Below are 26,253 nucleotides of genomic sequence, written 5' to 3'. Positions count from 1 at the left end.
AATCGGCCCATGGTTTTCTGCTACAGCCAGGGACCATTTTGGAGTCTGATAACTTCTGCAATATTAACATTTTCTTAAAAAAGCAGATTGATGCAAGACTGAATGCTTGTTGGTTTTGGACACAGTAAAACCCTCAGTGTTAACCGATCCATTTGTAACTGTATGGGTCCAATTGGTTCTATTTGCACACTCTTAGTTAAATGAACACTGAGTATTTCACTGTGTGAAGACCTCTTCTGCTCTTTGTGTGCCCCCTCTCATGCCCTCTCTCTTTCATGATTTCTTACTCTCATCTCTAAATCTTATCTCTATCTCTTATCTTTCTTTATATCCAACTCTCTCACCCGCATTTGGAATTTAATCCCCCTATTCAGGAAGTAGTTTATGAAAAAGATTGGAAAGGGATGCCAGTGACTTATTAAACTTAGACACACATACACTACGGTGGGTGAACAAAGCCAACGTTGTACTGAGAGAAGGTCAGCGGAAGTTGAAAAGATGCCAAGCTCAACCAACACTTAACTACGTAAATGTTAGCGTGGTTACGTTACTTTTGAAATGTCATACAAAGAGAAACTTGGACATAATAGTCAGTCCTATTCATGTTTTGTTGTTTGTTCTCTTTCCTTCTTTCGGTGGATGTTGTTTAGTTGATTCAGTGGTTTGTTGAATCGATTGAATACTTTATTAGTCAAAAGTTAGTTAGTTAGTGTGCCAATAGGTTGAATTTAGTTGATGTTGCTTAACCACAATAAAGTTGTATCTTACCTCCCAATGGGGCATAAGGCATGGATAATGTTTCTCCACCCAGCCTCGCTTTCTTTTCCCTGGTGGTGTCCATCTGAGGGCCACTTTGGGGATCCGCTCTGGGGGTCATTCATACTGTAGTTAGTAGGTGTCCAAGCCATCTTAGACGACTATGTTTACTAAGTTATTAAGTTCAACCACTGTTTATCTTTTTCTTTCTAACTGTCTCACCGTCTCTCTCTGCTGCTCCCTTTCTAACAGGGAGTTGGACTAGGCCTACCACATTTATTACATAATTGCCTAACTGCAATTATTTATTTGTGATAATCATAATTATTTTGCATAATCGTCGTAATCAATCATTTCCATGTTGGAAAAATGTACATAAATTTTCACACATTTTCCAAAAATAGCGGAAATAGCAGATCAGGCTATTTTCCTCCGCCCTGCGTTTTAACTCCCCTTTTCTTTTTACAGGTCTTCCACTACTACAGGCCAGTCTTAGACTTGGTTCAGTTGGTCAATCTGTCAGACCTGCCCAGCTTCATGCCATCCAGCATGCAGTTTCAACTGTATCCTTGCAATAACATCCACATGTGCGTGCATAATGTGTCTGTGAGTCAACGCCTGAGTAAAGCTATGTCATGGTTCCATCTGTCCAAATCAAAAGGGGCCCTTATAGCCCTTGGTACACACAGATTTATCATCAAACAGCTGTCATGACACATACGTAGCTTGGTCTCCCTACAATCCCATGATGTCATACTGTAATACAGAATAAAACACCTGTGTGTAACTTAGACCTGTAATCTAGATTTGGCTATGACCAGGAACTCCCAGTAAGGGATATAAAGCATGGGTAACGGTACATAATGACTGTAATAATGGATTACTGTTACTTTGAAGTGGACTTTGAAGCCACTTTGAAAGCCAGGCAATCTGCCTAGACATTGTTGTCATTGGCCAGTAGCCTGGTTTCTGTCTAGCTTTAATTCTGTTTGTGATTTGTTTTGACCACGTCCTGATTTCATGGTTTAAGGGAAAGATCTATTTTATAGTCAGTGATGAATTCAGGAATCCAGCGGCTATTACGGTTGCTTCTGTTTGCCGTCTGTCCTACAGTATGTAAGCATATAGTATGTATATGAAAGCTACACTTCCATATCAGATGTTTTTACATCTCAAATGTTGTACAGTCCTTTACTACTGTGTTGTTTCTTAACTTTTAACTAAAGAGGCCTGTCCGGCAAGTCGGTGAAAGCTAAGATGCTGTTGGACCAGCTCAGGTCACTACGTGGAAAAGTACGTTTATTTAAGTGGTTAAAGTTCAAACAATTCTCATGGCCTGAGAAGGTTATCTTATCAAGCCAATTAAAAATGAATGGAGAGAGAGTCCTCTTTCATCAGCAAATGAATTGCCATTTTGTATCTACATTTTGAATTGATTAAACAATAAACATAAACTGATATCAGCTCCCATCTAATCTACTCTGTAGGTTCAGTGAATAGATTTGATCAAGATTGCTTTGGTGTGTATGTGTGTGTGTGCGTGTGTGTGTGTGTGATTGTGTGATTGTGTGTGTGTGACCCACAGGTTGGAGGATTGTTCTGTCTGTCCTGTGTAGTCACCCCCATAGCCCAACCCCCTGCCAGCCAGCTCAGTTCCCAGCGGTGGAAAGAGTTCTTGGCCAGGAGACCTAAGTCACTGCCTGGTAAGATATTCATCATTCTGATGCTTAGACGTAATCCTACCTCTTTTCATTTCAACTTTTTTCCCTCAACAGAGGTACTGTAAGTTATGTCTTTGTCAGAAGGCAACAGCCAATGGCTGAATCATGAACAAATAATATGGGTTATAGTTATTGAAAAAACTGGTTAGCCCAATAAATACAAAAAAAAATAAAAATGGTTTAACAATTTTTTTTTTACAAATGACTGTCAAAATGCATAGACTGCGTATATAATGACCTTGTATTACGTTTTTCTTTTTTTCCCTTTCAAAAAAAAATCTGGGAGTCATTCACCATAGGTCAGGGGAAACAATGCCTTTGATCTTTGCCCACAATAAATTATAGGATAGGAAATGGAAAGCACACTTTCTCCCTCTATTTTGAATACAGGTGAAATTACACCATAAAAGCTTTCATAAGGCCATCCAGAATTATTTCTCAAATAATCCCTTAACAGAAAAAAAAAAGAACTTTCCACTCTGCTGTGAACCAACTCTTTATACCCATTACTTCCTTGTGGCTTGCCATATAGTGCCTGAGGTGGAGGTGAAGGGTGAGAGCGCCCACTACTTCCTGTTGGTTCAGGGGTCAGAAGATGATGGAGATGGAGCCTGCAGGGTCACTATGTTACACTCAGCCAAACAGATCAATGGAGCTGCTGCCATGGCAACAGTCACCGGGTTGCTGCAAGAGAAATCTCTGTCATCATCAGGTATATATTTTCTTTATATATATTTTGTGTGTGTGTGTGTGTGTGTGTGTGTGTGTGTGTGTGTGCACGCATCTTGAGATAGATAGATAGCTTTATTGATCCTGCAGGGAAAATTCAGGCGCCAGAGGCAGCACAGCAATAAAAGTTACAGATACAGGGCATGGTAGTACAGTAGGAACAGAAGAATAACATCAGGTAAGGTAAATTTATTTATAGAGCGCCTTTCAAAACAAATGTTACAAGGTGCCGTACAATAAATAAGCTAAATATATAACAAGAACGTCACATTGAAATAGAGCAACAATAAAAAAAAGTTACAAACAGAGCAGCAAAACAGTACGTAAACATCAACAATACATAGAAATAAACAATATTTCAAATAAAAAAAATTGCGACACAAATGCGTTTTTAGCCGCTTTTTAAAGGCATCGATTTTTTAAGGACAGTGTTTTAGGGACAGTGAGAAGGGCTTTGCCTGAAGACCTAAGTAATCTCAACCTAAGTAACATTGACCTTGGGGTGCAGTAGTTCGGTTAAATAATTTTGGGCCAGCCCATGGAGAGCTTTATAGGTGATTAAATACATTTTTAAAACAATTCTACAGTCCATTGGTAGCCAATGTAATGCAGCAAGCACAGGTGTGATCACAATAAAGACACCCTCAAACAAATATTAATAAAGTATACAGATGTATACACGCTATAAAATCATCCCGCCTGATGCAGAACAAGCAGACACCACCACTAAATATTAAAGTATACTTGAATTCTCGTTTTTTAATTATATACTCCTTGGATTCTTTTGTGTGTCAGAGATTCCCTAACCAGTTGTCCTCAAAACCCCACCACCAATTGCCGTAATTGACTGAGATGCATAGAGGGAGCTCTCAACGACATGAGGCCCTCGGCTGTTCGGCACAGGCACTCGCTCACCCTTGTGGCTCGCTCGGGCACACCTCACAACAGGACGTTGAGTTAACCGAAATGATCACTCCTTCAGAAGTGCCAACATCTCATTCACTTCATGCTATGGGAGCAAGGGGGTGGAGCGTCCGGTTGCAGCATTTGACACAGTGCTTTCAAACCCGTCTGAAGTGTGGAGCTCAACATTGGTGAACTTTGACTGGACGTCAACCAATAGGAAAGAAGCGCTGTGGTTGACCCCACAGGCATTTCACTTGTAGTTTTCTGTCAGTGAGCCTACCACTCCAATGTACAGCAAGTTAAAACAAACAACACACCAGAAAACTGCCGCTGCCCACAACCTGCAAGACAACATGGGAAATTGACGTGCCTGACACCTCGGCATGCGTTGGCTACAACACTTCTGACACAGAAGTGTGGCTGTATGCTTATGCAGGTGTGTACAGGACGGGTGTCATCACGGCCAGCTCAGAGTGCAATTAGTTTAACTCAGGCCAGGTGTGAGTGTGATTGCATAAACCAACCATCACCCACCCTAAAGTTGAGTCTACATTTGTGAGGATTGTGATTGGTGTAGCAAGCATCAACTCAGCTGTGTAGATCATTGTGATTGGTCTACTTTTGTTGGGACACACATACACATACTATACGTACGTACGTACGTACAAACATACATGCATACGGTACATTCTTTGAGACACACATTCTGGTATTTCTGGTATTTGCTGAAGCCACCATTACTTTGTCGGGTCAAACAACACAGCTTTCACCATTGGGATTGCATTTTTTTGTCCTTGCGCAAAACTATTAAGTATTGTAGTGCAGGTAACTGCAACAACCACCATCTAATGAAATCGCCAAATTTTTTAAACTGTCCACGATTCTGCCTTTAATCATATGCCCTAAAGAGGGACTCCCAAGTCGAAAGTGGTTTAATGATTTTCTCAATAGTCATCTGCTATTTTGACCTTTTTAAGACAAATATAAGTGAATCAAATCATGTTGGGAAAATGGGGGCACTTAATCGTTGTTTTGGGATAGTTTGCAATAAAACAGCCTGTTTTACAGGTGCAAGTATTTACGACTTATATCAACAACGCAACACTGTTGGTAATCTATACCAGCGCATCAGCAAAAATAATTGATATTTCAAGATTCTAATTACCGTAAATTTCGGACTATAAGCCGCGACTTTTTTCCCATTTTTCGACCCTGCGGCTTATATAACGGTGCGGCTTATCTATGGATTTTTACAGCTAACGGCCACTAGGGGACCTCCTAAATCTATGGATTTTACACCCGCGGCTTATAGTCCAGTGCGGCTTATATATGTACAAATCATTCAATTTAGCTGCTGCGGCTTATATTCAGGTGCGGCTTATAGTGCGAAAATTACGGTAATGAAGTCAATTTAAGTACCACCGGGACTATCAACGTAAACAAAAATGTTACCGAACTCAACTGATGGCTATGCTTGTTGCTTGAGGATTAATAGTCCAGACGTCCGCAGGCGGTCTTTATGTACTTTCTTTAAGTGCACAAAGTGTCAGTTTGCTTATAGTGTTCTGGCCCACTTGGCTGTAGCCCGCAAATGTAGTTGGCACACATAAACAAGTCATATAAATCTAGATGACCACAAAATATCCAAGAAAGATATTGCCTATTCTCTATAGTTTCTATTAGCCGAGTTGACCCGTCAACATCATGGCGGATGATTGATAAATCACGTGTGACGTCACTGTAGTCAGAAGAATACATAAATACAGTATACCGACAAAAATACCAACCAACCCTGTTGTAGATGGCTGGCGCCTTCAGGGTCACGCCGTGAAAAAAAAGAAAGAAAACATTCTCTAAGCGTTGAAGCATTAACTCCTTGACTGGAATGGAAGTCTTCCCTGTGTGATGACAAGAGTGTCTGAACTTGAAGCAAGAGGTGTCAGTGAACATCAAGCCATGTTCCAGACTGGCTACACTATGGGTCAAGAAGGATTCTCTATCTCTATCTCTCTCTATCTCTCTATCTGTCTCTCTCTCTCTCTCTCTCTCTGCATCTCTCTCTCTGCATCTCTCTCTCTCTCTCTGCACCTCTCTCCTCCTCTGGTACAATCCCATAGAAGCAGTGAGTCCTTTGTCCATTCAAGGCCTTTCTTCTGTTATACTGCTAATCAGGACATTATGCTGGAAGCCATGCCGCCTCCAAGGTAAGATGAAGTGATGATGAATGGATGGAGAAAGTTGAAGGGAAAGAGAAGGATCGACAGAGAGCATTGGAGGGAGTGTGTGAGAGGATTAATACATATTGAAGATTGGTTGGCTGAACTAAAAATAGATGTGTGGTGGAATATAAGGACCCTCCGGACGTGGATAAAACATATTGAGGACTTAATCGTTGGATCTGTAATTCTTGTTCATACAATAAACGTTGAAAGGCCTTTTTTCTCCCCTAAAACTTTCTTCTTCTATCCTTTTTATGTTCTTGTGCTTTGTACGACACCATCGTATGATGGAGTATAAATTAAGCATGAGAAGTTCTATAACTACTGACATGGCGATACAGCAGTTTCTTAGGTGAAAAAGTAAGAAGTGCCCTAACTACTGACATGACACCGCTGCGGTTTCTTTGGGGAGCTATCAGCAATAATAAACATCAGTAATATTTACCACCTAAACAAAAACAGAAAATATTTAGTATATCATCGCTGTCGGGTGGAAACGTCTAAAACGGTTACTTCTCAGGAAGTGTAAAAAGAACATGTCTTCCACTGCATCCAATATAGTTATAATTTTGTTACAAACTCTTGTTAAACAATTTTCCTTGGTTCAAGAATCAATATTTATAAAACCCACAGACACACATAACCATTTTCACCTTCACTTTAATAATAATAAAAAGTAGCAAAACTAGCAGATCTACAAGCTCACAACATGTCACGTTGCAACATGTTGTGAGCTTGTAGATCTGCTATTTGTATTACTTTTGTGTGTAGTATGACGAAGTATTCCTTAAAAAAAAAAAGATTAAATATGGATATACTACAAAGTTTCTGCTTGACAGAAACACCGAGCGAGCTTAGGCGAGTGAGTCGCCGTGCCAAACGTTGCTAAGTCCGCTTCAGCCGTCCGAGTTATGTTCCGACAGAATCGTGAATCCTCGCCCCCCTCTCGTCTCGATACCTCCGAGACGTCAACACCGCCTCGTACGCGGTCCAGGCGAACACAGCCGAGCGCTCCCTCGGAAGGGTCACATGCATAGAAGTAATTGAAAACTTGGATCAATACAAATACCCTTTAACCACCTAGCTTTGGTGATATGAATTGGGTTTAGTACTTTCTTGGTGACAAAGGTTATGTATTATAGTGCATGTACTGTAGCTGTATAGTAAATGTGCAGCAGCATTTAGCACAGAAAAGTGGTAAATTAGTGTAACCTGCATAGCCAAAAATATGAGAATTGAAACAAGAACAGATCAAACACCATTGTTAAGTTTGCTGAAACAAAGTGGTGGTAGGCCCAATCTGAAATGACGACGAGAGGGCCTATCTGGAGGAGGTGGCAGGGCCTCGCGCAGTGGTGCCAGGAAAACTGCCTGTTCCTAAACGGCGGAAAGACCAAGGAGATGATTGTAGACCGAGGCAGAGGTCTTACCTCCTGATCAAAGGGGAACCAGGGGAGAGAGTGGACAGTTTCAAGTACGTTGGAATGCACATCACAGAGCTCCCCGACTTGGAGAATGAATAGAGAAGCTGTTGCAAAGAAAGCAACACAACGCCTGTCCCACCTCAGGCAGCTGAGAAAATTCAAGCTGTCAGAGACGGTCCAGAAATCTTTCTACTCTGCTACAACCCAGAGCATCCTGTCAGGGGGCATCTCTATATGGTATGAAAGCAGAGCTCCAGGACCTACGAGAGCTGTGGAAGGTGGTGGTCAGCTGAGCGCACCACAGGGAGCTCTTTCTCGTCCCTGCTGGACAGTAGGTAAAATAGAATTATGAATGCCAAACATCATCCTTGTAACAGACTGTTTGTGATTATACGAAATGGAAAGTGTGGAGGTGCTCAGGGCTCAGAACCTTCTTTCCATGCGGCTGTCAAAGCCCTGAATGAGGACATGGTCAAAAAACTAAATAAAACAACTCTTAAAAATCCCGAACAGCTGCTCAAACTGTTACTAGTACTATAGTGCATATACATATGATGTGCAAGTGGAGTAGTGGAGTTTTTATGTGTATGTGTGCCTTCTGCTTCTTTGCACATTTGACATTCTTGCTAAAGATATACCATAATATGCCTTCTGCCCTTGCACTTTTTGACACGGCTGCTAAAAGGTATTGTACCTGTCTTATGAGATTTATGCTACTGCTGTTCTACCTGTGCTTTAGCTATATCATCCAGTATTATTACTTTTATTTGTATTCTTTATTTTATTATTATGTTATATTGTGTCGTTGCGTTAGCACCGTCTCTTTGGAGCATTGTCCCACCAACATTTCACAGCTTGTATTAGTAAGAGAAAAATAAACCCTTTTTGATTCTTCTTGTGATTGTTGACTCAGTAAGTGTCTAGTATTATTATAAATTATCAAGTGTCTTTTTCTGTCGCACTACTACGGATTGTGTGGGCCAACAGGGCATTATGGCTACAGACCCATAATAAGAGTCAAGATGCTGAAACGCACGCTGACCTGTCCGGTGAAATGGGTACACAGGCATATGCAAAGAAACTAATTCCTTGTTCGACTGTGAAGGGTTTGGCAGTTGAAGCACAAATTAGCTGGTGCAGAGGAACTGAACTCTATCCATTCCAGCCTTATCTTTAATGTATTCTCCTACTCTCTCCCAAACCAGGAAGGAATGTTGGTGACCGGCTCTGTTCGCTTCCCTGTCTCCGTGGAAATGACCTGTTGAAGAGAGAGAAGAAAATAACACAGGTCCAGACCCTGGTAGTCAAAGAATATCTCAGTAAGTACAACTGAACACAGCCATGAAACACAAATCACAGCTCAGTTCATGGCCATGTTCATGCTCTGCTGGAAAGCAAATATGGCTGGAGAAATACAAGCTGGAAGTGTGGAAGAAGTGCACGTTGAATGGGTTTTTGTACCTTAGAGTTGAGGTATATTACGGAATAACTCAAAAAGCAATTTTTCAGACATGCATACATACCTTCAGGACTTTTCTAATGCAGTGGTTCTCACTCAGATGATGGAAAGTCTTGGAGAGAAATATGATGGCCTCAGATTGAAGCTCACCCACTCCTGACCTCTGAGATGGCTGCTAGCTTTGACTTGCATGACATTCCTTCTTAATTAGCCCCTCTCTTCACGTCATTATCCAGTCTGACACCACCGCGCCTGCGGGTCATCTTCAACTCCGACAGAGTTTTAAGGCTTGGTGGGCTAAGTCACTTACTGTACAGTGGTGCTTGCTATGTCATGGGTTTGAATCCAGTTCACAACCTTTGCTGAATGTATGTCTTCCCTTCTCTCTCGCTTGCTCTCTTCCCCCAACTCCCATTATTATGTCCCCGATATGCTATGAAATAGAGCATATGTGCCATTAAAAATATATATAAATCATCAGTAGAGGTTTTTAGCAGACTCAATTTAGGTCATGTGTCACACCAATTTTTATGGTTCGCAAGTAAATATCCCCTTTTTTATTTAAAATATATATTTATATATATTATTAAAAAGAAATCTAAACTTTTCATCAATTAAAACTATTCCCAAATTTTCAAAAGCAGTTAATAAATGAAATTGAACGAAAATCCAATAATACAAAAAAAAACGTTTAAGAAGTACTGAAAATAGCAGATCAAGCTCACAACGCGGCGCGAAGCGACGCGTTGTGAGCTTGTAGATCTGCAATTTTTCCCTTTTTTTTCTTCTTTTTTTTCACTTTTAGTTTGCGTCTCGGGCAAACATCTAATTTCTCTTTTGGGTCTTGAGCTAAAAGGTTTGGGAACCACTGCTCTGAAGGCAGCTAAGGCAGTCTGTAGGACTTTTAAAGTCGTGGGGGAGTCATCAGATCGTTATGTATTTCACACTACACAAGACTCTTTTTGAAAGCGGCTGTCATAATATCGTTGTGGTTTTCACACTATATGATTGATCGCCGACGGGATCACACACTGCAAGATATTTCACAGTACTCACAGGCGAGTACCCGCAGGTCCCAACGCAAATCTTGCGGGCGCGGGCGGCTACTTGCGGTCGGGAAAAGGCCCCGCAAAATCCTGCACCGTGCTTTACTTAGCAAGATATGAATATTATGTCTACAAATATTATGTCTACATTCAATCAGAGGAGAACACAACTTCCCCTACTGGGTGGGTACAGCAGAGCACACTCTCTTTCTTTCTTTCTCTCTCTCTCTCTCTCTCGCTCTCTCTCTGTCTCTCTTGTGTGTGTTCCACTTCCACGTGTGCAGCAGCTCGTCGCAAAATAAACAAACCATTTATCTCTGTGTGCAATTCCTCTTAAATACTCAGCCCCTCGCGCATGCTCACTCACTCTCATTCTGTTTTGTAATGTTTTTGGATCTCAATGTAAATATTGCAGGCTTATACAGGACTGGACGGTAATATTGCGGTACTATGCAGGGCTAAATAGGAAGATTTATTTTGTTGCGGGAAAGAGCGGCGGTCAGGTCCAGCGACCCTCCCCTAGCCATCTGGCTGTAATTGGCTCTTTTTGTGATCGCAACTTCATTCATACTGTATGATGTCCAGTCGGTGACAAAGCCAAATATCAAACGTGCTAGATATATAGAAACGCTCGGGAAGGCATCGGCGAGAACTAGATTAGTGGCCGGTTCGTCTCGCAGAGCCTTTCACACACAGCAAGCAAAACCTTGGCGAGGAAAGCCCCATCTTGCGTCAGATCAGGGGTTTTGTTGACGATCTCCAAAAAAGGTACCCGACAGCATAATCGGAGCAAATATCTTGCGTGTAGTAGCCCTAAGGGATAGCCTGAGAGACAAATGGATGGAGGGGACCACACTGTGAACTGTTGACTTGACTCTAGGTTCAGTTTGGAATATCAGCTCCACCCTCTCTTAGGCCTATTGTATATTATATCTAGACGTTTATCATACTATTGTCTTTATCATTGTTACTATGCTGCTACTGTGTCCGAGGAGCCGCAAAAAAACAATAAATGTTACCAAACAGTTTGGAGGCAAAAGCACACATTATACAAGCATTGTCTTAGCATTTGTGATCCAACCATGTCATTGAGTATGAGCTGTCTATGGACATAAAAACCAAGTCTGTAGACATAATCGTTATTTTACTGTTCCCTTTAGCAGGCAAAAAAGGTGAAACAATAATGGAGACAGATCACAGAAGTTGTATTGAAATTCTACCACTGAGACATCAAATGGGAATAGGCAATTTAAAGTGAGAAGTTCTTTGGCAAAGCGTACCTCATTAACTGTGCATACCAATGGAAGCGCGCATGTATGTGTGTGTGTGCAGTCTTTCTGTGTAGAGCCAGATCGATGCCAGAGTTTTGTGTCCAATGCCGTTCACAATTGAGTCCTAGCCCACCAATTACCGATGTTATGACAGATATAAAAAAGTGCAACAATTTCTAAGCAATTTGAAAAAAATTGATTTGATTAAAGTTACTGTTTGAAAACACTGAACTTATGCGCAAATGCCGCAAACAAACAAAAATAAATAAATAAACACAACTTTTTGTTGGACACACATTTTTTATTGTGTACATATTAAGCTTCAATAAATGAAAAGAACATTTAGCTTCATTGTAGTTTTAAGTTATTGTTTTGTGCTTTTTGGAGCCTTTATTTCATAGATACCGTGGAAAGAGACAGGAAACACGGAGAGAGAGTAGGGGCCTGACATTCAGCAAATGGTCCAGCCTGTGGGGAATCAAACCGGGGACTCGCAGTCTGGCATTAGAGCCCATGTGGAACGCGCCATATTCACTTGGCTATTAGGTCAACCACTTTGATTATACAATGAACAAGTAAATATAAAATACATATAAACAGAACTTTATTTCATGTAACCACTTAAGCCCTATTGAACATTATTCTAAAACAGCCGACACGTTGTGAGCTTTTAGATATGCTCATTTTAAAAAATTTGAAAACGTTTGTCATTTTTCCAGCTACAGTGAAATGCCCAAAAAGTGGTTAAAAATCGGGTTCATAATTGCCAATACTGCTGCCATTAACTCTTTGACTGCCACGAAATAACACATCGTTTGCCACGCCACTGCCAGCGATTTTCGAGTGTTTTTACTAACCTTTGAAAAATCATGGAATATTTTCCATGATTGCCGTCTTTACGGAGATCACATCAGAATCGAGGGGAAAAATTGTCCATTCGCTGTAATCCGTTGCATAGTTGTGGCCAGTTGAATGTGGCTTGTTTTTGCCAAAAAACAACAGGAACGGAGATTTCCACAACGAATAAACAGGAAGTAAACGAGCAGCTTATTTTTTTTTATATGACGTAATTTCCGGGTCTGTCTTTTTCTGACAGGCAAGGCATCATTCATAGGGTAGCGAACAGCGCCAACTGGTGGAAAACCACTGAAAACACAAATCTCGTCAAACTCGTCATTGTCTCCGACTGACGTTCCTACTTACTGTTCAGCCTGGCTACAACCCAAGTGTGAGAAGTCAGCCGTGTAATTTTGAAGAAATTTAAAAACAACTTTTAAGAAGTAGTGAAAATAGCAGATCTACAAGTTCACATCGTGTTGCGATGCGTCGTGAGCTTGTAGATCCGCTATTTTTACTAGTTTGGGTCCCGGAGAGACCTACAATTTCTCTTCTTTGGGTCTTGAGCTAAAAAGTTTGGGAAACATTGTCATAGATGGTAAGCGCAGCTGAAGGTAACATTAATTCTGGGTCTGTTCTGAGTCCCAACATGAAGTTAACTGCACTGGAGCTGTCCATGCAGGTACAGAGTAACACCTAAAATGAAACCGACCCAGAATTAATGTTATTCCCTTAAGCTGCATTTACTAGCTTTGACACATGAAAATGTCTGCTGTGAAAAGGGTCAGTTCTGATTGTGTTCCAGCCATTTCAGCACCTATACACTGTGTTCCATCATTTCAGTTTCTGTCTGTATGTTGGTGCAAATGTTGACCATGACGGAGTTCATAAACAAGAAGACAAACTAAAATATTTTTTGTTTTTTAGTAATAAAAAAGAAATGCTGTCTGTGTCTATGCCATAATCAGAACTGGTGTAAAAGAGTGGGTGAAATATTGTTTTGTGCAAGCTCTCAACATTGCAGTTACAGTAGAAGTTAGAATAGGGAAACAGAGAATAGATATAAAGGGAACAAAATAAAGGAAGGCACAGTCAAATCAGATGCAAAGCCCAGTATACATACCATTTGTGATTGATTGATAGGATGATTGGCACTTTGGTAGGCAGGTGGCAAACACATGCAGCATTTAAAAAGTATATACAATCACAGTGTCATGTGCTTGGTTGAAGTGACATGGTTAAGGAAATAAACAACAGAATATCAGGTATGAAAACATAACGGCAGGTATAAAATCACAGTTTCATGTGCATGGTTAAAGAAACATGTTGCAATGTAGCACATAGCAGCGGGTATTGGGAATTGAAAGAGTGAACATTCATTTTACCTAAGCGGTTGATTGTACTGAATGAGTATATTTGAGAGTATACTTATTTGCCTGTATAGATGCTGTAAAATGAGAACATCCCAATCAAGAATCAAGGGATTTATTTGTCACTAACTTATACAAGTATAAGCAAAGAAATTGTGCTAACATGCATAATAACGTAATAAAACAATAAGAAAAGAGATGCAAAAAATATACAATAAAAACAATAACCATCATCATATTTCATACCTACAATGGCTTATCTTTTAGCAGCAGTTTTGAAAATGTGCAGGTATAATGTACAGATACAATATGTATCCAATAGCAGCAGTGTTCAATCAAATGTGCAAAAGGGAGCATGCATATATACTGTACATAGAATGAAGAGTCACTTGTCTGTTCCATTTAGTTATTTTTGTGTTCCTATGTTTTAGCTTTTGGTCCATGTCTTCATTTAGGGCTCCGACAGCTGCCGGAAAAACCTCTTTCTAAGCCTCTGGCCCTTCTGGCTGTGAGGCATGTCAGGCGCTTCCATTTCGCATCATCACAAACAGTTTGTTGCTAGGATGATGTTTGTCGATCATAATTCTTTGTGCCCTGTCCAAGCACCTGCTCTCGTAAATGTCCTGCAGAGACGGGAGAGAGCTCCCTGTAGCGCGCTCGGCTGACTTTACCACCTTTCCTGGTGGTGAAGCTTGGAACCTGGAAGCTTTTAGATCTTCTCCATCCAAAAGTATGACAAATTTCCAAAGTGTTTGCTTATCTGACAAAACAAACCAACACAAACCAACACAACAAAACTCTAAAATGGCTGCCAAATGTACGGCTGTCTGTATCTGTTTGTCCAGGCTGCCCAAATTAACAGCAGCCTGTATTTGTTTGTCCAGGGAGGCAAGTAGAGGCATCAGCCCCATCCACAATACCAGTGCATGACCTCAAGGTCCTACTGAACCTGGCCAGAGAGCAGTACCTGAAGATGAATGATGCCTCTCCACCTGCTACTGCCCCCCGTCTACAGGACGTCCTAGAGAACACGGCCTCTAAGACCCCAGGTACAGTAGAAGGACAGATACAGTACAAGGAATACCCTGTGTTATATAGCCAGCTTCTCTCTATTGTGAACCACTTAAATCCTTCTGTACTTAGAAATACCAATACTTAGTTAACCAGAGTGGGCTCTGTACTTGGTCCTCTCCCCCCCCCCCCCCCCCTCCCCATCTGCACCTGAAAATAGCTGATCTTCAATCTCACAACGTGTCACGTTGCATAGATCTGCTATTTTCGGCAAACGTTCCCCTCATAATAGGGATGCTAGGGTTCAAGTGGTTAAGCCTAGACACCACTACTCCTAATTGTGTAACATCGTATTAAAGGTAGGGTAAGTGATTTGCAATTATTCAAATACCGGTAATTGCAAAATGGGTCCATGTTCTGATAGTGCTCGTTACTATTGTCCTGTCCAGAAAAGGAGTCTCCCATGTCTCTCCAGCTCTTTATTAAACAGAAAATGCATTTTCAGTGCTCTCTCCTGATTGGCTTAAAATGTGTCACCTACCTGAAAATGTACTATATTCTGTTTACTAAAGAGCTGGAGAGACCCCTGTGACGCTCTGTAGCAATGATTACTATCAGAATATAGTACTTTTAACCTTAACAAAAAAAAGATTATACCAAAAAATATCACTTACCCTACCTTTGACTGACACTAAAGCCTAGTTGTATTTTCTCCCCGATACTGCAGAGCTGAAGTGCATTTCCTCCCAGCAGTCTGATTGGCCAGAGAGGAGTGTCCTCCACAACATTGAGAACCTGCAGAGGAGACGACAGCAGAAGAGGTAAATCAAATTTACAATGGGAATATATTTTTTTTATAGGCATTAAACAGCTATTGTTGCTTATCATACTTAGTTTGGGGACATAAAGCTTGATTCACAGTTGCTGCGCCTCAACGTGTGTGCAGCACTGCGGACGTGCTGTCCTCAAACCCAGTTGTTCATGTTCCTTGGGTGTGCTTGGATCTCCACAGCTCTTTTAACATCTTCCTGTCCAGGGATCACAGATGATGAGCTATGTAGCTAACTCTGGCCCAGCAGTTCTGTTGTGCATGGCCCCTGTTAAAACGAATGTGATGTTGGGAATAATATCTATCGTCCAGTCGTTTGTGTTCCTTCACATTCAGCCAAACCTCAATGGAGGCATATTTCCATGATTGTGATGTGTTTGGAGTTGTATTAATTTGTGTGCGCACAATCTCTTCAATACTCCAAACCAGGGCAGGGGGATATATTGATATTTATCATTTGTAGTCAATCATTGTAATTGTATTGTGGGATTTTTGTAATACTGTGAGTCGTGATAGACAGTTGTGTAAACATTCACCCTACAAAGCAATTACTTTTGCCCCTCTTACAATAGGATGTATCGACAACTAAGGTCTAACATCAACAACTTCAGTACAATGAGCTGAAGTCTTACAAGTCAAGTGCTGAATTGGCATAGATGGATGTTTAAACGGAACACAATTTAACATTGAAAGCCTGCACACATTTCAAAGTAGCCACGGCAATGTTATACACTTATGCTATTTGTATATCAATTCTGTCTTTCTTCTCTTTCAGAGTTGGTCTGTCTGGTCCAGGCTCTAGTGATAGTCTACTGGGTCCTAAAGATGGCCAAAAGACGTCCTCTGCCCTGCTGGACGCCAGAGAACTTCTAAAACACTTCACACCTGACGGTAATCCTGCTGGGGAGCTCCAGCCGCTGCTTGTCCAGAGAGGGTACGTCTAGACACACTTCATACACGTACTGTAGTAGATCAGTGGTTCCCAAACCTTTCAGCTGAAAACCCAAAAGATACATTAAACATTATACATTACATTTGGTGTCTTGTCGGGACCCACATTTACAAAAAATACATTATAAAGTAATCACTTAAGCCCTATTTCAATTATAGTGACAATCGCAGATCTACAAGCTCACAAAGTGTTGCATCGCTACAATCGCGATGTGTTGTAAGCTTGTAGATCGGCTTTTCTTTAACATTTTTGGACATTTCTGGAAATTTCCTTTTTTTTTTCTTTTCCGGAAAACCTTTTGGAAAAGGAATATTTACTCTCGACCCATGAGAACTGATCCGCGACCCAATAGTGGGTCCCGACCTTATGTTTGGGAAACACTGCTGTAGACAGGCAGCCAGATGGACACACAGACCAAGGGACAGACGAAGATTATACTTTTAGAATGACGAATAGACAATAAAACAAACACAGGCTCATAAATTTGTGCAAACAAAAATACAGACATACTGCATATACCCTGTATACACACTCACAGGCATAACCATGCACCCAAAAAACCCGGCAGATATACAAACGCGGACATACTTGGCATCTGTTTGGGCTTTATTACGTAGTTTGTTTACGAGTTGTGTCCGAATGGGGGGATGACAGATTTGATGGGTCCATAACGAGGATTTGATTAGGCTCATCAGCTGTCGACAGTGAGCTTGCAGCCTGCCTGGCTAAAATGCATTCAGTCGTGTAGAATACAATAGGGGCTAGTCTGGGACTCTGGGGGCAGGGAATACATTATTCTAGTGCAGAGTTTTCATCAATTAGTTGTAATAACGTTTCTGTCAGCCTGTTTGTCTCTGTGAGATTAGTCTTGCTCAGAGAGGAGAGCAAAACCTTAAAATGGTAAGCGGAACGAAATCACGTCTGTGTGAATTATGTGTATCTAATTGACTGTCTTCCTCTGCTCCTTTTCCTCTACTCCCGTATTATACACCTCTCCCAACCCCTTGCACTACCACCTCTCTTACTTTCTTTTCTTGCTTCTCTCCCTCTCCCTCTCTCCCTCCCTCCCTCCCTCCCTCCCTGAAGTGATAATGCATTCCAGTTATCACCAGAGCTAACTCCAAGGAAGGTGAGCCAGCTGCCTTTCAGCCAGGCTTCAGCCTCCCACTACCACGGCATAGAGTAAGTGTCTTCACACCAGAGCACATAGGCTGCGTCAAGTAGAGCTAACGGCTTAGCAAGCATTGCTACAAGTCCCTCTTAATGCCTGTTAGTGGTACAAAATAATTAATTCTAACACATTTTAAGTAACCTAATAATGGATCCTTTTGTTTGAGGACATGAAAGGCTAACACAAATACAAATAGAATAGTTGTTTAAGTTCATTCGTAGTTTATGTAAAATAATTATGTCTGTAATGGAATTTACTTTCAGTTTGTGAATAGTAAACAATGCCTAAATGTTTGCCCTCTTGCATGTACGCACAATGGGCACTAGGGCTGTCAACTTTCCTCAGAAATGATATTCGAATATTGGTCTTAAAAATTGGCAGATATTCGAATATTATGTATATATATATATATATATATATATATATATATATATATATATATATATATATATATATATATATATATATATATATATTATATAATATTATTATTATTATTATTGTAAACATTTTTTGACAGAAACAATACAAAAAACAATGTATCGAGTGCTCGGATCCGATAAAACATATCTTTTGTTTGTTTTTATAACTTGATACATTGTTTTTTGTATTGTCCCTGTCAAATAAACATTAACAACAACTCTTTTAATATTCGAATATTAATTTTCATATTCGAATATACATATTTTCCCCATATTCGAGGAATATTCGATATTCGAATATTAATTCACCAACCTTAATGGGAACACAGGTCTCACAAATACTAAACCTGTACTGTGAGTCACAAATTAGCATTTGCACATTTGTACAATCTCATTATGTGGATACAAGCCTTTGCTGGGGATCAAAACCTTTTTTTTGTGGCGAGTCAGTAAAAAATCCACAAGTGCAGCCACCAATCAAATTGAAGCTTCCTATAGCCATTCAGAATCAATGTACAGCATGTCAGTCATGCTACAATGATTTTCTTCCCTAGACCCACTCTTGGGGATTAAAAAAGACTACTGTAGCTACAGTATAATGTCGTTGTTGGTTGTGGTAATTCCTGTTGAATCCAGCCTCCTTAGACCCAACCAGACTGACCGATGCCGACAAAAACAGGAAACTATTATTAGAGTCAGAATTGTCTATTTACTGAAATAGCAAAAGCTTTAAAGTGAGCTAAAATAAAGTACCATAAATACAAATCTACAAACTGCCTTTAAACGGGCCATTAGGCATTCATTGTTCTGTACTGATACTGTATACAAGTTCACAATGTATATTTAGGAGATTTTTCGCTTTCCCCAAATGTCAGCTGTTTATTAGCGTTTTTGTGTTCGCTGGCTCCCGGGTTGCCAAATCATGTGCGTGAAACAAGCGTGGGTGCTCATATCCCCCGACGGGTATGGTCTAGTTTATTTTAATTAAGAAGAACATATTATCATCACAATATAATATATCAATGTATTTGGTTAAAGAAAATGCCTTAATATTTGTCCATGTCACCCAGTGCTACACCAACAATTTTTAAATGTTGAGACCAGTCTCAGACCAGCACTAGAAATCTCTTTGTTATTGTTTTCTTTTAGGGTACTTGATGTTAACCTTTTCTTTTATCTTGAGGTTTTGCCTGGATGATGCCTTGGACAGAGACCGGGCCTTCGTACGCCTCCAGTCCCGTCTGATTCGCTACGAGACCCAAACCACGTGCTCCAAGGAGCCCTGTCCTGTGCCCTTCGCCCTCAGCCCTGCGCCCTTCGCCCTCAGCCCTGCTCCCTCGCCCGCTGTAATGTCAGAGCCTGGGAGTGTCCCTGACGGCGAGATGCTGCAGAACGCCGACGTGGCGCGCCTCAAACGCATGTCCTGGGACACAGATGTCACTGGAGGATATTCCCGCAAGAGGTGTGCGTGCGTGCGTGTGTGAAATTGTGTGGAAATTCTTATTGGCGTATCGACGCTGTCAGGTGGAAACCTTGTATGTTGGTAAAAAAAAACTGTTGTTTTTCTGGAAATGGAAAATAATTACTTGTGATCCAATGTAGTTATTATTTAGTCTCAAGCACGTGTTAATACTTTTCATTGGTTTAATATTTATAAAACCCACAGACTGACACTTTCACTTCCAAAATGTCGATGATAGCAAAAATAGCCGATCTACAACCTCACAACGTGTTGTGATGTGACGCATTGTGAGCTTGTAGATACTTTTGTACTTTTGTGTTACACTCACTGTAGTATGATGACGAAGTAGGGTGTTGATTTACGGAAAGAAACGTTGAAATATGGAGATACAAGGTTTCTGCCTGACAGTAACGACAAGAGCGACGAGGAGAGCATGTGGGCAATTCCAGACACACTGAACAGGAACGGTTTTCTTTCAGATGTGTTAGGCAGGAGTTCTTGTTTGAGCTGAGTGCAGTTGCTGCTCTATATATATATACATACATTCATTGATCCTCTGTCTTTTCACTAACACAACCTTGCTTTCTGTCACACGGCTAACAGCTCTGACTTTATCACACACACACACACACACACACACACACACACACACAGACACACACACACACACACACACACACACACACCCTCTCTTTTCCTCACTCTCTCACTCACATTTGCGTTAGGACACACCTTTTGCCAGTATTCTGTTTGCATTATGTTTGATCGGTACTGTATGCTGACATGGTAATGTCTGTATAATGAGACATTCTGTGTATCTCTTTTCGGTGTTATACTGTACTTCAATGTGAGGTCCAGACACCCTCCACAGTATCAATGGTCTTAATGGGGGGGCATTTTAAATGTCAGCATTCTGCTTTGACGGTGGTCAGCATTATGTTAAGCCTGTTTCGCAGTTACGGCGTTGGGGCTCTGACAATGAATGACAGTCAGCACACTAATATTATCATTTCAATAGAATACGAGGAGTGAATTTAAACTTTTGTATCCTCCTGTCATGGTTTAGTGAGTAACACATTGAAGTATATAGAACAAATGCTGTTCCTGAATAAACAGTGTGGGCTCACTGAAAACAGATGTGAAGAAAATATGTCTAAAGAAATCGCATTCGAGAGGAATGTACCTTCCAATGAACAAAAAGTAGAAATTTAATTAGTTATTTTTCCACATGGCTCCACTCTAGCAAGCTGAACATTTCACCATTAGTTGGTATTGCAAATCCTGAAAAGACTATTAAACTCTCATCAAACTTAAAGTTTGAAAGCTCAAAAAGTTAAGTGGCTCAAAATGTAGCTGAATGTAGTCTGTAAGTTAAAGCATGTTGAAGTAGTAGGCCTGCAACGAAGACAAAAATGTAAACATTCTTCCCTTTGACTTTCCATTCTCAACACTTCTAAAAGAAGCCCACAATTCCCAAAGAAGCTGAGCATTTGAACGTTTGAAGTAAGTTTCAAGGTGAAAGGATGAAGAAGTTGGAATGGTCCAAAGATGTGGGCAGAATAAGAATAATGGAACAAAGATTGTGCTCCCTGGCTCCCACCGAGCGATCACACATGATTCTAGAATCACCAATGCTCGGCTGTGTGTGTCCCTGTTTGTGTGCGTGTGTGTGTGTGTGTGTGCTAGGCTGGCCAAGTCAGAAAGCAGTGATTCTCTGGGCTCTCAGAGTAGCACCAGCAGTGGGACTCATCCCTCTGTGAAGGCACTACGACAGCAGCCAGTCAGGACTCAGTCAACCTCCTCTTCCTTGTCCTCCTCTGCCTCAGTTACAAAACGGACATCTTCAGGTAAGCCTGGAGTTGACGGGTTTGGTTGAAGGGGTTGGGGTCTCGAATGATATTAATCTGTCGAAAGATATTAATCCGACTTATAATCATGAATATAAGTGTACAGGGAACGTTCTGATAATTTACTTATGAGTTTACACATTACCTCGGCAGTCACACGTTTCTTCCTCTTATTTTTGGGGCTTTATTTGATAGTTACACAGTGGAGAGAGACAAGAAATGCAGAGAGAGAGAGTAGGGGAGTGACATGTTCTGGATGGCCAGGAATCAAACCTAGGACTCTCGGACAAATTTGCTAAGGTGCACATGCCCTGTGATATTTAGGAAGTCAGGCCGAGCCTTGCGAGCACACCTCCAAAATGAAAGTTATTAGGAAGCACTGTCCGTCTCCATGGTAATACATTATATCAGTAAGCACTCTTACTGTTGAACTGGACATACCAAAAAAATAAAGATTTGTGCACCTAGATCAAACCAAATCAAACTTTATTCATATATCACATTTCCGTAATTAAAATGCGATGCTCAGATATTACAAGCAATTTCCATTATATTATTACCCAGGTTTAGTGAACCCCTCCACTGCTGATAAGCCTAGAATCACTCAGCAGAAGACATCTGAGGGACAGGCAGAGGAGAAACTTACCAAGGAGTCACGCTCCCAGAAACACCACAGGGTAAGAGACTGTGTGTGTGTGTGTGTGTGTGTGTGTGTGTGTGTGTGTGTGTGTGTGTGTGTGTGTGTGTGTGTGTGTGTGTGTGTGTGTGTGTGTGTGTGTGTGTGTGTGTGTGTGTGTGTGTGTGTGTGTGTGTGTGTGTGTGTGTGTGTGTGTGTGTGTGTGTGTGTGTGTTGAATGTGCATCCTTGTGTTTGTGTGTGGTGAGAAATTGAAATCCTTCAGATCCATTTCCTTTCATGTTTTACACCACAGTACTATTGCATCTTAACCTCTTAAAATGCATGAATCGGGGGTGGAAAAAACAACAAGATAAAAGAAAACAAAAAACTGTATTAACCCATTAAGACCTGAGGCCGATTCTACACACTTTCAAGATTTTTCAAAAATGCACAAAAAATAGCAGATGTACAAGCTTGTACATCTGCTATTTTTGAATAGCCCAATGCAAAAATCTAAAATGACACAGATGTTTGCTGGTTTTAATGGGTTAAAGTGTAGCTTATTTGGCCTTGTTTCCTAATGTTTTTTTCTTTGAAAATAGCTGCGACGCGTTGTGAACTTGTAGATCGGCTATTTTATTTGAATATAGGTTTTTGTATATAAGTGCTCACGCGGCCTAGTCACTTTTGTTGGGCTTGTTTTCATAGACCTGGTTGCAAATTTCTCTCGCAAAATCTGGCAGTACTGTTCAGATATACACACACACACACACACACACACACACACACACACACACACACACACACACACACACACACACACACACACACACACACACACACACACACACACACAGCTCTCTCTCTGTCTGCGAGCCTTATTCCTCTCAAATAAACAGCCCCATCCTCACTCTCTCAGCCCCTCAGCTCACTCTCTCAATCTGTTTTATAATATTTAACTTAATACAGGACTGTCTGGACGGTAATATTGCGGTTCTATGTGGAAGGACTAGCCACGGTGCGTGGCTGTAATGTGCTCTCAGAAATCTAAAACTTGCCGGCAAGGTGTCGGCGATAGCATTTATCGGGGGTGGATCTTCTCGGAGTACCTTACACATTGTGCGATCAACACTGTGGCGAGAAACGCCCGATCTTGACTGAGATTGGTGGTTTTGTCGGCGAACACCAAAAAAGCTCCCCGACAGACAAATCTGGTCAAATATCGTACAGTGTGTAGGGGTCTTTAGACATCACTTTACAGGGGTGTAATCACAACATTTTAATTCTTTCATAAAACATTACAAAAACGAAAGTATACAGTAAAGCATATTTATTTATTTATAGATTGTCTCTATTAGAGCTAAGATTGTTATGCCCTCTTTTGATCCTTCCTTAACTGTCACCTGCTCTGCTGCCTTCAATGAGTTTGAACCAGTGTCACCTTCCCACCTTGAAAAAATTGTTTCTCAATTAAAACCTGCTTCTTGTCCTACTGACATTGTCCCACCTCGCCTTTTCAAGGAAGCCTGGCAGACTATTGGACCACATGTCCAATTGATTATCAATCAGAGTCTTGCCTCAGGTGTGGTTCCAACTTATTTCAAGCAGGCAGTAGTCGAACCATTGATTAAGAAACCAAGCCTTGACACCTCGGTTTTCTCAAATTTTAGGCCCATCTCAAAACTTCTGTTGATCTCCAAAATTTTGGAGAAAGCCGTACTTCTACAGCTTCAGTCATTTTTAATTACAAATAATCTCCTTGAGGTTTTCCAATCTGGTTTCAAAGCCTTTCACAGTACAGAGTCAGCACTTTTAAGAGTTATAAATGACCTTTTAAGAACCACTGACCTTGGTGATCCTGCGATCCTTGTGCTTCTAGACCTCACAGCTGCCTTCGACACTTTACAACACAGCATTCTCCTCTCACGTCTAGAGTGCTGTGTGGGTGTCGGAGGCACTGCTTTAACATGGTTCAGGTCCTATCTGTCAAACAGATCGTTCTCTGTAGCCCTAGGTGACTCCACATCATCCTCTGCCCCTCTCCCAATTCTTGGCCCCATCCTGTTCTCCCTGTACCTCCTCCCTCTGGGTTTGATTTTTAAAAAGCAGGCATTCCCTACCATTTCTATGCAGATGACTCGCAGATCTATATGCCCCTGAAAGAAATGACACCACCTCCCTGAACACACTGATGGACTGTCTGAAGGACATAAAAGCATGGATGGCCCTGAATTTCCTTAACTTTAATGAAAGTAAAACAGAGGTCATGGTGTTCAGACCCAGCACCGCCTGCGACACCTCCTCTCTGGATCTGGGCCCCCTGCAGCCTTTTCTAAAACCAGTGGTCACTAACCTTGGTGTCAAATTGGACAGCGATTTTAAGTTTGACAAACAGATGAACTCTGTTGTTAAATCCAGCTTTTATCAGCTGAGGCTCTTAGCCAAAGTCAAGTCTGCTGTAACCCTCTCGGATTTTGAACGTCTTATCCATGCTTTTATCTCAACCCGACTCGACTACTGTAATGCACTTTATGTTGGCATTAGCCAAGCCTGCTTGTCACGACTACAGTTAGTCCAAAACGCGGCCGCTCGCCTCTTAACAGGGGCACGGAAATATGATCACATCTCCCCTATCCTTGCCTCCCTACACTGGCTCCCTGTTCGTTACAGGATTCAGTTTAAGACTTTAATGTTTGTCTTTAAGTCTTTAAATGGGCTGGCACCATTATACATATCCGAACTTCTACCTCCCAATAATGGTACAAGGGTCTTGAGGTCTACTGACCAGTCACTCAGCAACAAAGTTGAAAACACGGGGAGATAGATCATTTTCCTCCATAGCGCCCACATTGTGGAACAAGCTGCCACCCCATGTTAGAGTGTCTCAAACCTGCCTGTGTTTAAATCACGTTTGAAAACTCACTTGTTCTCCTTGGCGTTTGAAAATTCAGATTGAGAAGCTGCTGCTTCCCCAGGCATTGTGTCAATCGTTGTCTTGTTCATTGTGTGTGTTCTCTTGTTTATTTTAGTATTTTATTGAATGTACAGCACTTTGGTTCAACACTGTTGTTTTTAAATGTGCTCTATAAATAAAGTGGATTGGATTGGATTGAAGCATAGCTTTAAAGCATAGCTTAAAAAAAGAATAAAAGAGGAGGATGAGGGGGTGCCCTAAACATATTACAGAGAAAATGAAGTCGATAAAACCAGTGAGATCACACAAAGTCTGCTCTCATACAGTATGTACTATCCAGTTGTTCCAAATTTGGTAGAATTTGTGTCTTTGAGTTCTTTGGAGGTATGTAAATGTTTCCTTTCTAAAAGTTTCCAGGACTATCCCATGCCAGTCGTCCATTGTGGGCGGAATTGGGTTCAGCTTCTAGTAATAGATGTTTTGCTTGCCGCCAAGAACACCTGCAGTAGCTTTGTATCTCTTGCCTGGTTCAAACATTCAACATGTCCCAGGTACAGGGTCTCAAATTTCAGAGGTATTTGAGTATTAAACACTTAACACAATGTTTTAGATTTGCGTGATATTTGGATAAAATCTGTTGGAGTAATATCAAACCTGGTGGCGCTATAACAGGCTGATTCGAGGCAGAGGTTCTGCTCTGGCATTCAGGGAGTGTGTGTGCACAGTTTCGCTGCGATCGGGCCAGAGGTGCCGGAGATTAGCTGGTCGCAGACGGACATGACTTTTTGTATAGCTGTAAATATTACAATAATAATGTGTGTTTGTCACAAAATCCCAAGGCACACCAGTTTGACTCACCACACTGTTTGGGAGCGATTGAGCTGGACCCTCAAGTGGTCTGGTATACCCAACCTTCTCGATTAAGTGGCATTTTGTCAAAATGTGCACGCTATGCTTCATAGAATGCCTCCGGGAAGAATGAAGAATTATTAGTTTGCATAGGCATTTTTTTAGGGGGGGGGGGGGACGCTGTATCATCTCAGGGTCAACAGGAGTTTAATTGTTCCCGTATCTTGCGCAACAGACCTTGCCAGTGGCTGCAGACAATGCAATATAATATATGAATGCACACTCCCACTTACACAAAAGAACAAATATTTTTTCTATTCTCTTTTACATGTAGTGAGCTCCAAGGACACTGCCTAGTAGCCTCTGAAAACTAGTCACTGTCTTATCTCCTCTCTATCAACACATATGCACACACTTGCGTGCGTGCGCACACACACACA

At 41.2% G+C, this 26,253-nt stretch overlaps 1 protein-coding gene across 2 annotated transcripts in view; it reads left to right on the top strand.

Annotated features, from left to right (window-relative positions):
• The window catches only part of mtbp (MDM2 binding protein), a 47,714-nt gene that overhangs the window by 15,739 nt on the left and 5,722 nt on the right, over positions 1-26,253 (top strand). Inside the window, exons 9-20 of one of the 2 annotated variants that reach the window (XM_080427029.1) lie at positions 1,225-1,319; positions 1,983-2,049; positions 2,342-2,459; positions 3,010-3,189; positions 8,961-9,074; positions 14,623-14,787; positions 15,477-15,570; positions 16,354-16,512; positions 17,617-17,712; positions 19,307-19,585; positions 21,272-21,432; positions 21,997-22,109. In XM_080427029.1, the coding sequence (XP_080283155.1) occupies positions 1,225-1,319; positions 1,983-2,049; positions 2,342-2,459; positions 3,010-3,189; positions 8,961-9,074; positions 14,623-14,787; positions 15,477-15,570; positions 16,354-16,512; positions 17,617-17,712; positions 19,307-19,585; positions 21,272-21,432; positions 21,997-22,109 (1,641 nt within the window). Of the gene's footprint in view, positions 1-1,224; positions 1,320-1,982; positions 2,050-2,341; positions 2,460-3,009; positions 3,190-8,960; positions 9,075-14,622; positions 14,788-15,476; positions 15,571-16,353; positions 16,513-17,613; positions 17,713-19,306; positions 19,586-21,271; positions 21,433-21,996; positions 22,110-26,253 lie in introns of both variants that reach the window. The other variant, XM_080427028.1, reaches the window with a different exon arrangement.

This window comes from Gymnoscopelus braueri (assembly GCF_963280865.1).
Source record: "Gymnoscopelus braueri genome assembly, chromosome: 4".
NCBI lineage: Eukaryota > Metazoa > Chordata > Actinopteri > Myctophiformes > Myctophidae > Gymnoscopelus > Gymnoscopelus braueri.
The sequence above is the reverse complement of the archived record's forward strand: the minus strand, read 5'-3'. Positions and strand labels throughout refer to the sequence as shown.